The sequence below is a fragment of the Neoarius graeffei genome, chromosome 11 (assembly GCF_027579695.1).
Source record: "Neoarius graeffei isolate fNeoGra1 chromosome 11, fNeoGra1.pri, whole genome shotgun sequence".
NCBI lineage: Eukaryota > Metazoa > Chordata > Actinopteri > Siluriformes > Ariidae > Neoarius > Neoarius graeffei.
Window position 1 is genome coordinate 49788860 of NC_083579.1, and position 18111 is coordinate 49806970.

The 18111-nt window shown below is 39.0% G+C and overlaps 1 protein-coding gene across 2 annotated transcripts in view; it reads left to right on the plus strand.

Moving 5' to 3' along the window:
- asap2a (ArfGAP with SH3 domain, ankyrin repeat and PH domain 2a) overlaps positions 1-18111 on the plus strand; it is a 157440-nt gene that overhangs the window by 84320 nt on the left and 55009 nt on the right. For both annotated transcript variants that reach the window (XM_060934099.1, XM_060934101.1), the window contains exons 3-5: positions 1377-1522; positions 3384-3458; positions 16385-16434. In XM_060934099.1, coding sequence (XP_060790082.1) covers positions 1377-1522; positions 3384-3458; positions 16385-16434 — 271 coding nt within the window. The remainder of the gene's footprint in view (positions 1-1376; positions 1523-3383; positions 3459-16384; positions 16435-18111) is intronic.

Here is an 18111-nt window from a genome sequence, read left to right on the forward strand (position 1 = left end):
ACACACACACACACACACACACACACACACACACGCGCGCACAACCTGCAATGCACTTTTACAACATGTTTAGGCTTGTGCATTACACACGTTCCCAGAGGCAAACTGAAAAGAAAGCTCATTTCTAACAACACTAGAGAATTTCCATTGTAGTTGAGGGAATTAAATAATCTCTTGTTTGCCTTTTTTACATGTTCTGTCGTGTTAACATGGGCAGGGGGGTGTAGATAAAGAAAAGCTAATCCTATTTTACTGGGCAAGAGGAAGTTCTGGGTTTTTGGACGCGTTTAAATTGCCATTTGGCTACAATCAGTGGCATTTGGTGTTATCTCACATGGAGTGGAAATAAAGGGATTGAAATAATAAGCAGATCCCATGTGCCTGGTTTAACACAATAGGATTGAGAGGAAAGAAGCCCAAACCAAGGACACAGCAGGAAGCAAGATAGAAGAGCCATTTGATCGTGAGAAACTACCCAATCTGTTTCAGTGATAGCTGGCCAATTTTTTTTTTTTTTTAAATACCATTCAGCTTTTTGGCTGATTAGACGCCTCCAACTGGTTTTACACTGTCTGATATTCAGCCTGATTTTGCTGTGGCAGGCAAAATCACACGTCACAAAGGATAATCTTTGGTCATGAGTGGACGTCAGTCTTAGAATCTATAATGCGTCATGCTAACTGGCGGGGGATTTAGTGCCACTATGACCAAAGACAGCCGATGACAAAGTTCTGGTCGTGTCAGAAAAACTGACTTAAAATCTGAGTGTAACCACTGCTACGACACCTTGTCTAAAATGGGATTGGCAATGGCAAAATGTTAAAATGTATTGGATGTAAAAGAAGAGTAATTTGTTGAATTGTGGCTACAGACAGTATGTCTGTATAAAGTCGGACAAAAAGGGACGCAACATGAAAAGAAACGGGATGAATTACAGCTTCCAGATGTGTAGCTAGTTATTAGAATGCAAATGCTTTGTTCATCATGTTTACTTCCAGTTATGCCAGCGTGAAACTATTTCTGTTTTCCATTGAAATAGCATCACATGACAGATTTGTAGCTGTGCACCAATTCTGGCAGAACTTAGTTGCTGTCGTCATCGTTTACCCCGACATGAAGAACATGTCATCAGCTAGTTCGTTACAGCTCTTTCGTTACAGGATCATCTCAGAGCGCGACAAGCAATAATCGTAAATGACCACCAGAATCGCATAGTATAAAGCCAGCTGAAGTTTTTGTGCCTCACATTATGATGATTATGTGCTGGGTTAAATGTGACCCTATTGTAATAGTGTGAGAAGGTCTTGCCTTGTGAGCCCTCACTCAGTTTACGGCAGATTGTATTACAGGTCATGTTTTCACTTCTCTTCTTTCAGCTCATGTTGAGAACGAGGAGCAGTACACTCAAGCTCTGGAGAAGTTTGGTGAGAACTGTGTGTACCGGGATGACCCTGACCTTGGCTCAGCCTTTCTCAAGTTCTCTGTATTTACCAAGGAGCTCACCGCCCTCTTCAAGAATCTGGTGAGAGCGCTTCATGTGTGTGAATGGAGTTGTACATGTGCTACACTGTTTACAAAAGTCATTTTAAGCAAATGAAAATATCTTTAAATATCGTAAAATTTACCCAGTGTTAATGATGATGATTATTATTATTATTATTATTATTATTATTATTATTATAAATCACATAAGATTATTCAAATTTTCCAGACATTTTTTAAACCAATTTCAAACTTTACATTTTCTTAACCTGTTGGCAGATAATGTTGCGCCTTTTCAGAAATGAACACTTGAAATGAGCAAAATTATCTGACACAATAACACAATTTCAAGCATTAAATTATTTTAAAAAAGTCTAGAAATAGGTTTAGTAATCCTGTATTTGCTTTACTGTAGTCTTTTGTAAGGAATTTGACCACATTTAAGATATTTTCACTCGCTAAGATCTCATTTTTGCAGTATAGCTCTAGTATTGAAGAGGAAATGGATTTTTCTGTACATTTTGTTTTTGGTTGGTAAAACGTCAGGGTCATTTGGCAATGTAATCATCATTCGAGGCTTTATGGCAGGAGGGTCAAATGCAATTTCCGCCCAGGCATTTTTGTCAGCTGTTGAAGGGCTATAATCCAAGGCTATAATGTTATTTGCTGTATTATTAGAGTTTATAGTGCTTGTTTTGATTCTGTGATGATGAAACATTTCATACCAGAGTGTTGTGGGTTTTTTCTTTTCTTCCCCCCAATTTTCTCCCGAATTTAATCATGGTCAAATCCCACGCACCCACCCATTCCTCTATCACATGACCGCTACCAACCAGGGAAGGTAACAAATCCTCCTTCCACTGAGGCACGTGATAACAGCAGACATCTTTTTTTTTTTTCCTCCAAACTCCTGTAACATCGGGGCGATGTAACACATTTGGAGGAAAGTGCTCCGCACACTTGAACTCACAGACGCCCATGATTGCCTAGTACTGCTGTTATTCAGAAAGAGAATACTGTATTTTCTTATTTTCTTTCCTCTCCGAGAGCCCGGTCCAGTTTTGCTCTTTTGGGCTCCAAACGCTAACAGGATTCGAACTTGCGATCTCTGGGTGATCGAGCGAACGCTTTTCTGTTGAGCCCCGGTTTCATTTCTGTAGTAATAAAGAATAAATCCTGTGGGCTTATTTTCTCGAAGAATCTTCTCAGTCTCCCACCTCCACTGTCTTCTCTCTTCCTCTCTCCTCTTTTGCAACATTTTTCTAGGTTGCTACAGTGGGTTATGCGCTTCTGCATTTGGAGTCAACCATTTATCACTGGATGTTTTTCCAAAGCATTTTAGACCCATTAAATGACACACACATCCATTTGAGACACAAGCCACAGTAGTTCTGTGAAGCGTGTAAAATGTAAGCTCGTGCTCCGTTGCGTTTGTTTGACAGTCCAACTATAGCCCACAAGTCCACAATGTGTTTTTACGATAATTATGCTTCTGGGTAACCAGAATAAACATTAACTTTCTTATAAATACAGCTGGTGTAACGTCGACTATCCCCATCTCTAATGTTTTATGGACACTGTTATACATTTGGATTATTTTCAATCGTTTCCTTTGTAAAAAATAAATTAAAGTGTCAGGATGCATGTGATGTGGATTAGACGGATGGTTTCTCTATGCTTACAGAAGGCATCCGGTGGGCTTTAATAATTTTCTGAGCTTGCCAAGCAAGTTGTACCGACGCTGAATTTGTATTCAAGATAGATTCTTTTAAATGCTAATGGGAATCCTAATGTAAGCAATCCTAGTGTAAGGGGGTTCTGTGCTTCTCCACATGATTATGATCTCCACTGCAGCAGAAAATTCTCAGAGAAATATTGTTTAATGCTTGTTCTTGCTCCAGTTTCAGAACATGAATAACATCATCACGTTTCCACTGGACAGTCTTCTGAAGGGTGATTTGAAAGGAGTGAAGGGGGTGAGTATTTCAGTTTAGGTTTATTTGCGACATTTAGCGGTGTTGAGATTTTGAACCTGTGTCGTTACAAATTTCAATTAAACTTGAGTTTGCCTCATAATTGAATATACAGTACAAAGCACAGCGGTAAACACAGTAGTAAACTGTAATAGAGGGAGAAACTAATAAACGTACCTCTGTGATCTCGGTAAACAGTTGAAATTGCACATGTAATTTGCTTACAATAAACAAATGTTAAACTTAGGATGTTTTATGTAATTATATGGTGTGTTGGATGGTGGCAATAAACTTTTTGAGAACAAAGCAGTGCACTGGACTGCCGTGGAATCCAGAGAGAGGATTAAAGTCTGTTATACAGTTAAGAAATGCATAAATTCTCATCCAAAGTATAGGTTTAAGACTCCACAGTCAACACATTCCTCCTGAATAAAGTCGAAAAGAGAGCAGCTTTCTTATTACGCTCTTTTCATGTGGGTAGCTGAGAGTTTTCTAGTTTGTGCTCTTCAGCTTATTAAATGTGGAGCAAAGATTTCATAATAGTAATTGACACAATTGGTGAAGGCAGGGGGCCCCAAATGAAATACATCTGATCGAGTCAGTGTGTGAGAGAGCAGATGGACAGATGGATGTGATTATGGCATATTAAAATCCGTCCTGACCTCCTGACCCTCCGCAGCACCATGTGACTGCGATTCGTTAGCTCCTACATGACGCATGATGTGATTTGCTCCTAATGAGTCCGCTTCTCACCGCTTCTGTCTCGTCTCCCTGGAGACTCCCGGCTTCTCTCTCTCTCTCTCTCTCTCTCTCTCTCTCTCTCCCCTGTGGTGAAGGGGCCCAGAGCTGAGGAGAGTGAAAGGCTCTCATGGAGATGCTCTTTCATGAATGTGTAACTAAAGTTGTTAGGCACTCTTAGCTGGGCTTTAATTGGGATAAAGTCCAGACCTGACACACTGGGACTCTTCTACTCAGTGCTTTCAAAAAAATCCTCTCCAGAGCACTTCTGACCTTCTGACCTATCCAAACTGCAGTGAAGATCTGTCAGCTAGAAAGCACCAATTTAGACAGTGTTTTTAGAAACCCGAGCCGCAGCAAATGTCATGAGGTTTAAATGAGAGTACTCCAGGCTTTACTACTTTTGTATACAAACATATCTACATTTACTACATTTGTAGCGTATGTGTGAATAACGTGAGCAAGAATTTTGACACGCTTTTGCGGAACTGAGAAAAGAATGGAAAAGCTGGTTACCAAAAACTAAGGGAGATTTTGGGGGTCAGTTAATATTTATAGGACGCAAATTTGTTTTAAAAATCAGTCAAAGGTGTTTTCAAAGTACATTTTGAATCTGTATAATTGCTCCAGATGGGATTAGCCTTTAATTTGGAAGAACTTGTGGTTAAGTTATAGATGTAGACATGTAAACACACAAATACGTCAGTTTTTCATCTGATGGCGGATGACTGAGGTGAACCTAAATTGCATTTTGCTGAATTGCTGCAGTGTTTGAATGTTGGCCTGAAGTAGATTACTTTATTAGGCTATTAATCCCAAAAGGGAAATTGCAGTGTTACAGCAGCAAATTCGCCTATATCGCAAAACATACATACTTGCACAAAACGGACAATAAGGCAAGTTAAAAAGGTATTTACAAATATATACCTACACAAACTACTTATACTACTGGATAAGAAGTAGACTAAAAATAGTGGAAAATAAAATACAAGAATAAAAAGTACAAACTTGGTCAGACATTCTCTAAAACCTTTATCATTCAAAAACCCAAAGTGTAAGACCCTAAAACTGTGCCATTAATAATCTATGTACATGAACTGTAGTAGCATGTTCTGCCCCATAACTGCCCTCAGACAGCCACTGTAAGAGAGTTTGGAGTTATCTTCTAAGCACAGGGAACTGTGTCTAATGCCGCTTTTCCACTACAAACGCGGCTGAGTCGGGCTGAGCCGTGCCGTGCTGAGTCGAGCTGAGCGGGGCTGTTGGAGTTGCATTTCGACTACAACCGTGCTGAACCGTGCTGGCTGGAAGTGGGTGGGCACATTGGGTGGAGTTAGCGAAAGTGGGTGGATGTCAGGTGATGTCGTTAAGCAGCGCAAACAGTGACATCAGTGATCTTTTAAGCTGTAGTCTCACGACCCGAATAGTAAACAATAAACATGGAGGACATGGAGTCGTTAGTGTTGCTGGTCTTGGTGCTGTGGCTTGTTGTCACCGACAACGCCAACAGATACTGGCAAGAGCGTATAGATGAGGCGAGGCGCATAAGGCTTCAGAAATTCTCGTAATTTGTAATTATTCTCCTTCCGGGTTTGCGGTGTTTACTGATCCCAGCGTGCTCGCGGGGCGTGTGTGGGCATGTGAGGACACTCCTCCTCACCAATCAGTGCACAGGGGAGTGTCTGCTCACGCCCCCAGCCTCACTTGGCTCGCTTTGGCTCGCTTCAGCCCCACTCCAAAACGGTGCGAGTTTTAGGGGCTAAGCAGGGCTGAAGCGAGCTGAGTCGTGCTGGTTTTTGGTAGTCGAAACGCGAGCTGTGTCGGGCTGAAGCGAGCTGAAGTGAGCTGAGAAAGGGTAGTGGAAAAGGGCCATAATAGCCCTTTTCCACTACCCTTTTTCAGCTCACTTCAGCTCGCTTCAGCTCACTTCAGCCCGACACGGCTCGCGTTTCGACTACCAAAAACCAGCACGACTCAGCTCGCTTCAGCCCTGCTTAGCCCCTAAAACTCGCACCGTTTTGGAGTGGGGCTGAAGCGAGCCAAGTGAGGCTGGGGGCGTGAGCAGACACTCCCCTGTGCACTGATTGGTGAGGAGGAGTGTCCTCACATGCCCACACACGCCCCGCGAGCACGCTGGGATCTGTAAACACCGTAAACCCAGAAGAAGAATTACAAATTACGAGAATTTCTGAAGCCTTATGCGCCTCGCCTCATCTGTACGCTCTTGCCAGTATCTGTTGGCGTTGTCGGTGACATCAAGCCACAGCACCAAGACCAGCAACACTAACGACTCCATGTCCTCCATGTTTATTGTTTACTATTCGGGTCGTGAGACTACCGCTTAAAAGCTCACTGATGTCACTGTTTGCGCTGCTTAACGACATCACGTGACGTCCACCCACTTTCGCTAACTCCACCCAGTGTGTCCACCCACTTCCAGCCAGCACGGTTCAGCGCGGTTGTAGTCGAAATGCAACTCCAACAGCCCGACTCAGCTCGACGCAGCACGGCATGGCTCAGCCCGACTCAGCCGCGTTTGTAGTGGAAAAGCGGCATAAATGGCTCTCTTGTGATACCATATGTGAACGATAAATGGATATCATACTGGAGTATTAATTTGCAGCAGTGAAAAAAATGGCAAACGTTAAGATGTTCTGTGCTAACCAATACCCATATTAGTATAGTTCGATCAAATTATTGCTTTAATGTCATATTAAGACATACATCCTAATTTCACAAGGTCAGTGTTAGGCCAGAATCTGTTCTGTACTTACCAGGTTTTATGGACAGTGTTTTTGTTTGTATTTAACCTGGCTTTACAGAGTGTTTTTGTGTTTAACTAGGCTTTACAGAGTGTTTTTGTGTTTAACCTGGCTTTACAGAGTGTTTTTGTATTTAACCTGGCTTTACAGAGTGTTTTTGTGTTTGTATTTAACCTGGCTTTACAGAGTGTTTTTGTGTTTAACCTGGCTTTACAGAGTGTTTGTGTTTAACCTGGCTTTACAGTGTGTTTGTGTTTAACGAGGCTTTAGAGTGTTTGTTTTTAGCCTGGCTTTACAGAGTGTTTTTGTGTTTAACTAGGCTTTACAGAGTGTTTTTGTGTTTGTATTTAACCTGGCTTTACAGAGTGTTTTTGTGTTTAACCTGGCTTTACAGAGTGTTTTTGTGTTTAACCTGGCTTTACAGAGTGTTTTTGTGTTTAACCTGGCTTTACAGAGTGTTTGTGTTTAACGAGGCTTTACAGAGTGTTTGTATTTAACCTGGCTTTAGAGTGTTTGTGTTTAACTAGGCTTTACAGAGTGTTTTTGTGTTTGTATTTAACCTGGCTTTACAGAGTGTTTTTGTGTTTAACCTGGCTTTACAGAGTGTTTTTGTATTTAACCTGGCTTTACAGAGTGTTTGTGTTTAACAAGGCTTTACAGAGTGTTTGTATTTAGCCTGGCTTTACGGAGTGTTTGTGTTTAACCTGGCTTTACAGAGTGTTTTTGTGTTTAACCTGGCTTTACAGAGTGTTTTTGTGTTTAACCTGGCTTTACAGAGTGTTTTTGTGTTTAACCTGGCTTTACAGAGTGTTTTTGTGTTTAACCTGGCTTTACAGAGTGTTTTTGTGTTTAACCTGGCTTTACAGAGTGTTTTTGTGTTTAACCTGGCTTTACAGAGTGTTTTTGTGTTTAACCTGGCTTTACAGAGTGTTTTTGTATTTAACCTGGCTTTACAGAGTGTTTTTGTATTTAACCTGGCTTTACAGAGTGTTTTTGTGTTTAACTAGGCTTTACAGAGTGTTTTTGTGTTTAACTAGGCTTTACAGAGTGTTTTTGTGTTTGTATTTAACCTGGCTTTACAGAGTGTTTTTGTGTTTAACCAGGCTTTACAGAGTGTTTGTGTTTAACCTGGCTTTAGTGTTTGTATTTAACCTGGCTTTACAGAGTGTTTTTGTATTTAACCTGGCTTTACAGTGTGTTTCTGTTTAACCTGGCTTTACAGAGTGTTTTTGTGTTTAACCTGGCTTTACAGAGTGTTTTTGTGTTTAACTAGGCTTTACAGAGTGTTTTTGTGTTTGTATTTAACCTGGCTTTACAGAGTGTTTTTGTGTTTAACGAGGCTTTACAGAGTGTTTTTGTGTTTAACCAGGCTTTACAGAGTGTTTGTGTTTAACCTGGCTTTAGTGTTTGTATTTAACCTGGCTTTACAGAGTGTTTTTGTATTTAACCTGGCTTTACAGAGTGTTTCTGTTTAACCTGGCTTTACAGAGTGTTTCTGTTTAACCTGGCTTTACAGAGTGTTTTTGTGTTTAACCTGGCTTTACAGAGTGTTTTTGTGTTTAACTAGGCTTTACAGAGTGTTTGTGTTTAACTAGGCTTTACAGAGTGTTTTTGTGTTTGTATTTAACCTGGCTTTACAGAGTGTTTTTGTGTTTAACGAGGCTTTACAGAGTGTTTGTGTTTAACCAGGCTTTACAGAGTGTTTGTGTTTAACCTGGCTTTAGAGTGTTTGTATTTAACCTGCCTTTACAGAGTGTTTTTGTGTTTAACGAGGCTTTACAGAGTGTTTGTGTTTAACCAGGCTTTACAGAGTGTTTGTGTTTAACCTGGCTTTAGAGTGTTTGTATTTAACCTGCCTTTACAGAGTGTTTTTGTGTTTAATGAGGCTTTACAGAGTATTTGTGTTTAACGAGGCTTTACAGAGTGTTTTTGTATTTAACCTGGCTTTACGGAGTGTGTATGTTTAACTCTGCTTTAGAGTGTTTGTTTATAATTAGCCTTTACAGTGTCTTTGTATTTAAACTCGGCTTTAGAGTGTTTGTTTATAACTAGCCTTTACAGTGTTTGTTTTTAAACCTGGCTTTCCAGTGTTTGTTTTTAAACCTGGCTTTACTGGGTGTTTGTACTTAACTGGGCTTTGGAGTCTTTGCATTTAAATTAGCTTTATTGAGTGTTTGTAATACAACCAGGCTTTACATGTTAATATTCCCTTAAGGCATGCTGATTTTGCTCTCACTCAGATGAAAGCATGCACTAATGGATTGAGATTATAGGCCTAGATGTGAGCTGTCGCACAAGCCATTAAACCCAAGTCTGTGCCTTTCACGCTCCAGTCACTGCAGCCAAAGGGTACACCTGAAGCTAAATGAGGATGCAGTTTAACTGTTGCTCCCAGTTAAAATGCAATTCAAGCACAAGCCTCTGTGAGGTGGCTTAATTTTTTCTGAAAGAAAAACACTGAAATAAATTTTTATATGTATTTGGTCTACAACCCTGATTAAAAAAAAAAAGTTGAGACACTGTGTTAAATGTAAATAAAAATAATGTTCAAACTGATAGTTTTTTTTTTTTTTTTGTAAATATACACTCATTCTGATTTTGATGCCTGTAACACATTCCAGAAAGGTTGGTACGGGGCAACAAAAGTCTGGGAAAGTTGTGGAATGCTCAAGAAACACCTGTTTAGGACATTCTTCAGGTTAAATGGTAATTGGAAAGGCTCAGTCATTCACAAGGAAGGATGGAGTGTGAGATTCACCACTTTGTGTAAAACTGCATAAACAAATAGTCGATCAGTTTAAGAACGTTTCTCAACACACAATTGCAAGGAATTTAGGGATTTCACCATTGACGAACCATAACATTCAAAAGATTCAAAGAATCCACAGAAATTTCTGCACATAAGGGGCAAGGTTGAACACCGTCATTGAACACCCGTGACCTTCGATCCCTCAGGCGGCACTGCACTTAAAAACTGACATGACCATATAAAGGATTTTACTACATGGGCTTGAACACTTTGGAAAGCCGTTGTTGGTAAGCACAGTTCATTGCTGCATCTACCATGCAAAGTGAAAGCTATATATCAACATCCATAAATGCAGCTGAATTCTCTGGGCCCGAGCTCATCCAAGACGGACTGACGCAAAGTGGAAAAGTGTGCTGGGTCTGACAAGTCCATATTTCAAATTGTTTTTGGAAATCATGGACGTTGTGTCCTCCAGGCTAAAGAGGAAAAGGACCATCCAGATTGTTACCAGCACAAACTTGCACATCTGTGAAGACACATCTGTGAAGTTTTCTCTATTTATTTTCTCTGTTTATCTGTAATGATGCTGCTGGAATCTCAATTTCCCTGAGGGAGCCCTCCCAAAGGGATCAATAAAGTTTTATCTAATCTAACACCATTAATACTGAAAAGTACATCCACGTTTTGGAGCAACATATACTGCCATGCGGACAATGTCTTTTTTAGGGACGTCCCTGCTTATTCCAGCAAGACAATGCTAAGCCGTATTCTATAGGTGTTACAACAGTGTGGCTTTGTTGTAAAAGAGTGCAGGCGCTCAACTGGCCTGCCTGCCTCCCATTGAAAATGCGTGGTGCATTATGAAGCGCAAAATATGACAAAGGAGACCCCAGAGTGTCGAGCAACTGAAGTCGTATGTCAAGTAAGAATGGAAAAGAATTTCATGTTCAGGACTTCAACAATTAGTGTCCTCAGTTCCTAAACACTTACTGAATAGTGTTAAAAGAAAAGGTGATGTAACACAGTAGTAAACATGCAGCTGTCCCAACTTTTTTGGAACGAGTTGCAGACATCAGATTCAAAGTGAGTATATATTTACAAAAAATAAAAAAAAAAGTAGTTTATCAGTCTGAGCATTAAACATCTTGTCTTTGTATTGTAGTCAATTGAATATAGGTTGAGAAGGATTTTCAAATAATTACGTTCTTTTTTTTATTTACGTTTTACACAGCTTCCTAACTTTTTTTTTTTTGGAATCGGGGTTGTATATGTGGCACACTGCTTATTACTCGGACATCATTTCAGAATCATGTTCGAAGAAAGGTTTTTTTCTTGTGGAAGTCACCCACACTGTGTCCTCAGCCAGCTGGTGTGGGGACTTATGGGAAATGCTAGAACAGCAGTGTAGTCCTTTCAAGCTGATGTCATACGCAAAGCATCAAATCCCATCATCCCATTGTCTGTCCCCCAAAGACCTCTATTGTCACACACTTTGTGTGTGTGGTTAATCCTGTGCTTGTCCTCCAGTCACACAAACATTACTAGAAAATCATTTGAGCTCCTCCATTTTTGAATGCTCTCAGATGGAGATCTACTGCTACAGGAAGCCTCTCTATTGAAACTCACCGGCTCGTGAAGCTCACCCATGCAGACGTTATCAAGCCTCCCTCGTTTGTGTAGTTATGGAATTCCCACAGAGCTCTTATGATAACTCTGTGACTCAGATCATGAGGATCTTATCCGTGTCGATGTGGTTTGCATGGATAATCTTTTAAAGCATAGTAACCATACAACCTATGTACAGTTCTCAAAATTTACTTTTCTTTTATTTTTCTCAGTCTATGCTTCAGTAATTCGTATTCCACTCCAGAATTATTTGCACCATCCATGAGAATGAGCAGAAAGGAATAACACATGAAATATTTTGAGATTTTTTTAGTACAATTACGGTTTATTAAACAGTGAAAATTCTTTCAACAAAATACCTCCCCAGTTCCTAGCACATTTAATATTTGGTTCTGAGAGACTGTGAGCAACTTAGAAAATAGTCCAGATGTTCAACGTAGCTCAAAATATACAGTACCAGTCAAAAGTTTGTACACACCTTCTAATTCAATGTTTTTTCTTTATTTTTATTAAGCAACTTCATGTCTTAAAGTGCATATTCTGGACCAATTTCGTGGTTTTTTTAATTTATTTTTTATATGAAAGTATGTCCCTTTACACACTCATCCAGAAGGGTAATTTTGCACAAGGCCATCTACAGCAGAAAAAAATAAAATAACAAAACGCGTCTGGAAAAATCCCAAGGGAGTCTGGAGCCAGATTCGTGACGTTATCTGCGGAAGCGCCAGCAGGCTGCGCGAGCTTACATGGTTTCAGTGCACAGCCTGTGTAGACCAAGCGCTCCCATTTCTCTCTCATTGTCCAGTCTTTTGGAAAACGATGAGTACTAATCCCATCAAGATTGGTGTTGCTACACCCTCCTACGATACATCTGTTAACCATTTTAATAATTACATGATAACGTTGAAGAAATTTGCAGAAAACCACCAGGTCGTTTTCTCATAAACAAACCAGCGCTGACGTAGGATTCAGAGGGAGGCGTCCCGCACGCGACGTCATGAAAATCAATGTTTCCCGGGAAATCCAAATGCCAGGTTTTTTCAGAGGCGGACCAATTCACCTCAAATGGCTTGATTTCAACTGAATTTTTCTGGTATTGCGCAAGGTAAAAAAATTGCAGAGAATGCAGAATGTTACAGATATTTGACCAAAAGTTTAATATAAAATAGGAGAATTACATTGATCTTGCTCCTGAATTTACCCGTGATATGCCCTTTAAAGTAATGATGGATGTCGTTTCTCTTTACTTGGTTGAGCAGTTCTTGACATAATATTGATTACTACAGTTGTGGAATAGGGCTATTTACTGTATTTTTATTATTTACTATTTACTGTTTGATCTCAAACACATTAAGAAGGCAAGAAATTGCACTAATTAACTTTTGACGAGGAACACTTGTTAATTGAAAAGCATTCCAGGTGACTACCTCATGAAGCTGGTTAAGATAATGCCAGTAGTGTGTGAAACAACATCAAGGTAAACACTGTCTACTTTGAAGAATCTAAAATATTAAACACATTTTGTTTTTTAACACTTTATTTTTGCTTACCACATAGAGCGGCAGCTACAATTATCGACACCTTAACGATCTTTTGGCCGTTGCAAAAGTAGAAAAGACTTTCAATATGTACATTGTGCATGAATAATTACTCAAACTTCCAAATCAGTTGATTCCTGATTACTTAGTGTATCAGGTCACGTGACACTGTTCCACAATTATCGACACCTTTGTCCACGGTTATCGACACCGTTCCACAATTATCGACATCTCAATGATTATTTATTAAAAAAAATCGGTATGTGGTATTAAGTTAACAAAACATAGTTTTTATTTAAAATTTGTTTTCCATAGACTTGTATTTAGTACAAAATAGCTTTTATATAAATATATCGATGTCGGTGCTTATGTAAACGAGGAAGTACTTCTAATGTTTGTAAACAAATGAACTGATAATGTTTAACCTGTCAATCTTTTTGTTTCACTTTCTACCCACTTTATAAATATCTTCGTATATCACATTTTGTTAATCATTCCTTGTTGTTTGTATTAATTTCTAGTTTTGTTGTTTACCAATAAATGTCAACAGGCAATTGGCATTATAACCGCATGAAAATCCAGGTCAAAGGTCACATGTCATTCCTCGAACCAAAATATAAAATGTTTACTGATATTGTAATATGTGGTAGATATTTACAACAAACTGCAAAAAAAATAAAAAAATAAATTCTGAATGGAATAGAAAAATCTGAATATCTCAAGCATGTAATTTTTTTATATGCTCGGAATTTAATTCTGGTCTAATTAGGATGCAGTGCTGCAGCACAGCAACCTATGGGCTCCCCTAGGGGAGCCCATAGGTTGCAGTGCAAAGCACTGCAACTATTGTTCTTCTACGTATTTCTTCTTCTTCTTCTTCCGTATTCTTCTTATTCCTACGCAAATTTCGATTAACTCAATAACCGTACGTCGCACACAGACAAACAATATATCAAAACGTGCGGCTCGATCGGACTCGCTATGCTATTACTTTTCTCTACAGATTACGATTTTTTCGCGACGTAGTCGCGAAAAAATCGTCCAAAAAAACCCCATTCATTTCTATGGAATTAATTGAAAAAAAAGCACTTTTTCAAACATCCGCTGCTCTGGCATGCTTTCACCTAGAGACGTGATTCAAACTCTAAAACGTAGGAAAACTTCTCCTCTGTGGATCTGGCATTCAACTTTTCTGCTAGGTTCTACACTTTCGGATCAGTCCCAGCTCAAACGGCATGTGGGTTCTGGGAGAAAATCCGGCTTTTGAATGGGTGTCTATTGCGTTACACACCAGTGGACCTCGTTAAGCTCAGAGTGGAGAGAGGTTAAAAAAAAAGGTCAAACTTTCTCGCTTAAACTGTGTTTTCAGCTACAAATTTCACTCTACAGACATGATTTTCTCAAAAGTAGTAGGAAAACTTGTCCTGATTCACACAATGTGTCTACCTAAACGATAGGATTTACGGTTTTTGAATGACAAGCGTCAAACTGAGGACAGTGCAGCTGACAGGCTTCATTGACATCCATTATAAACGTGATAGAAAAGTCACTCGTTTTTAAATCGCTCTAGTGTCGTTATTTTTAAGACTACAAACAAAAAAATACATCATTTTATTCAGGAGACCCTTCTAGCACTCACTGTGAAAGAATTTTGTGAATAGCTGCTTCCGTTGTCGAGTTATTTGTCATTGTTCGAGGCCTGGTCATTCATATAAAACAGCACAAAACTCCAAAAAAAAAAAAAAACAGCCTCGGTCGGCATGACACTTCACCTTAGCCGCCCACTTTATTAGGAACACTTCTGTTCGTACATACAAACTGCAAACACTCTTCTTAGAGTTTAGAGTTTATTTTATTTTTAAAAGGGACAGTGCACAAATTAAACATTATCCTTGTGGTAAGGACAGATGTCTGTCCCAGGTTATAGCAGTACATGCTAATTTCCGCCTGTAGTGACTTTTTTTTGCTCTTGAATAGCTCTTCTTCATGACGGCTGCTGTCTCAAGCACACACATGATCATTGCATTGAAACATCATTGCAGGTCACACATTCACAGCCAGCAAACATGCGTGACCGAATTGCTTCGCGCACTGCATCCTCTCACAATTTCCCCCGGGGAATTGTCCGGTCTAGTTCTATTTATTACAACAGGATTCCAAATACTCTATACTGTTATGAGTCAGAAAAAAAATTATTATAAATCGCAGCACTTTTATTTTTTAAGTACTTCATCTACTTCAATAATGTTACACAAAGATCGATCCATAACAGTTGTAAATGTCACTTAATTCCACAGGGTGTCGATAATGGTGGACACCGGGGAAAGTGATCACGATTATCGACACCTCACGTGATTCTCAAACGTGTGTTTAGATACAAAATGGCGACTGTCAAATGAAAGAGTAAGAAATAAAGTAGGTTTCGACAAGATCATGAACTATTGGTGAACTTGATAAGTAAAAACATGTCCATGATCTTTCCACCATGCTTACCTGCGATGATAACGTCCAGGTTTTCCTCAAATTGCTGATCATGCTTAAAAAAAAAAATCCATCTCCGGTAACGAGCTGCCATCGGACGACAAGATCAAAGGGCGAGGGGGGTCTTCCTGTCGATTAATAACTGTTGTAACTGAAACTCACCTTTGTAAAATTGTTTTTTATTGGTAAACCTGAAAAGGTGTCTAATTATGAACTGTTGATAATTGTAGCTGCTGCTCTAATTCCATATATGTTGCATATGTTATTTCAGTTTTTATATCTTCAGTATTGTTCTACAATGTAGAAAATGGTCAAAATGAAGAAAATCCCATGAATGAGTTGGTGTGTCCAAACTCTGTAACGAGATCCATAACATATTCAGTTATATCTTATATGTAAAGTAACTTTTGAGCTCAAACGGAAACTTTAGCGACTCTTTTTACCGTTTCTTTGCGTGCTCTCTGTGTACTTTCTGCTGTGGAGATAATGTTCTTGTTCTCTTAATTGTTATATATATATATATATATATATATATATATATATATATATATATATATATATATGCATGCTTGTACACTACTGGTTATATTGCACATCTGGATTATCATGCTGAGATGCTTATATACATGTCAGATCATTGTACAGTGTTTTTATTTAATGCTGCTCAGTCAGTAACCGCACCCTTCAGGGCACTGTGTAGTCCCTAAACACCTTCACTAAAACTGGGCAGCATGGTCAGATTTTTATAGAGCAATAGCTAAAAGATATTTTGTTAGATTCAGTTCCAACATTTTCCACTTGCAGAAATATTATTCGGTGCTTTCTTTATAACCGTAACGTAATGGTGTGTGTCCATTATATTGTGCATTACGTCAAAGACCATACCCTGTTTATTAGTCTACTGGTGCAATGCTCCATATTTTTGTTATTTTTCCTTATTTTTATGTCGCACTATATGTCAGTATTAGGGTTTTATACTGTATCAAGGTAAAACTGTTTAATGTTAATTCTACGTTTCTCTTTTGTGCCTTGCAGGATTTGAAAAAGCCGTTCGATAAGGCCTGGAAGGACTATGAGACTAAAGTGTAAGCCATTTAAACTTTCTGCTATTAAGCGAGAACTGGAATTGTAGAAAAAAAAATACTATGAATATTCATACTGCCCATTTTCATGTAGAGGTTAATTATTGCAGTGAACCTCATGTTCTCAATATAATTCCTTCGACTTTCATTTGAACATCATATCGCAAACCTAAGACTAATGAAATGAAGCTCTTGTGACAATTACAGCGTCAGCTTTCCTCTGTGTGGGTGTCATTTTAATGGTCACTGAACCACACTTTATTTCCTAAAAGCCATCCTCCAGCACTTTAGATAATTAACTGTTCGTCTCATCACCTCATCTCCTCTTTTCTTACGGACTATCACACTAATTGTGTTTTTTTTCTTTTCTTCCTTCAACGTATGAGATTTATTATAGCTTTTATATATTTTCCAAGCAGCAAAGGACATTCTTTACTGAAAGGGTAATGCTTTTTCCCTATGCCATGCCATTTAAGTAAAGTCATGGTTGCTGTTTATGTGCCATTCAGTTTGAGTTCATTATCATGTCCCCGTCATCAGTCGCTTCATTTTGCTTAGTTCTGAGAGTGCTTCTTGAGAGCCCTCTCCTGGTCCCATCAGCTCTCATTGGCCTTGGGGTTTCTTTAAAACTCCTTAATTTGATCATTATTGACGTTCTAGATTATGGTGGATGAAATGACGGAGTGTAAACGCTCCTCGGTGTGCTGCTGATTTGCAAGCACACTCTCCTCACCATCAGTGCTACAGTTGAACTTGGTTCTGCTCCCTGAGCTGTACCGTAGGAGAGCTGGCTATCTGTGCTAGTCTTTTCAGCACTCTTAAAGATTTGGAGTAGTATTCTGAACAGATGTCTGAATAATGAGTACCAGAGTCCTAAGTGTGCCCGTGTGAGCACTGGAGCACAGATGAGGGAAGAGGATTTGTAAAAAAGCAAGGCTGAATAACATGATGGCCAAAAAAATGAATAGATTTGCCAGAAATTGATTGATAAATTGATTGATTTGAAGAAGCAGACACTGGGTTTATATAATGTCCGTTAGTGCTGCAAATTGTTTTGAGAATGGATCCGTCTTTTTTTTTTTTTTGTCTAAGTAATCAGTTACTTGGATTATTTTATAAATATTGTATACTAATACCAATTAATTCATGTTTTCCTAAATTCATTTCAACATTTCAGTCAAATAATACTATACACAGCTCTTAAGTAGGCTTGATTCAGTAACGGGATATGAACTACGGTACTTATTACAATCTATCATAGCATGACAGGATCAAGTGCTTTTATCAACCACTTTTTTCAAATCAGACAAATCTCATGTATTTAAGGTTTTTTTTTTAATTACTTCTGAATAATTATTCTGCAAACTACTATATTTCCATGTGACCAGTGGACCAATGGTCTTAGTCACAGAGAGCCCTGATTTTTATTTATTTATTTATTTATTACCTCCGCCAAGGAGGTTATGTTTTCGGTAGCGTTGGTTTGTTTGTTTGTTGGTTTGTCTGTTAGCAACATTACGGAAAAAGTTATGAACGGATTGCTCTGAAATTTTTTCCAGAGGTGTGACTGGGCACAAGTAACAATCCATTAAATTTTGTCGGTGATCCGGATCACCTTCTGGATCCCGGATTTTTTTTAAAGGATTCTTGGCGGAGGTCTGCGCTCTCCGAGTGCTTTTC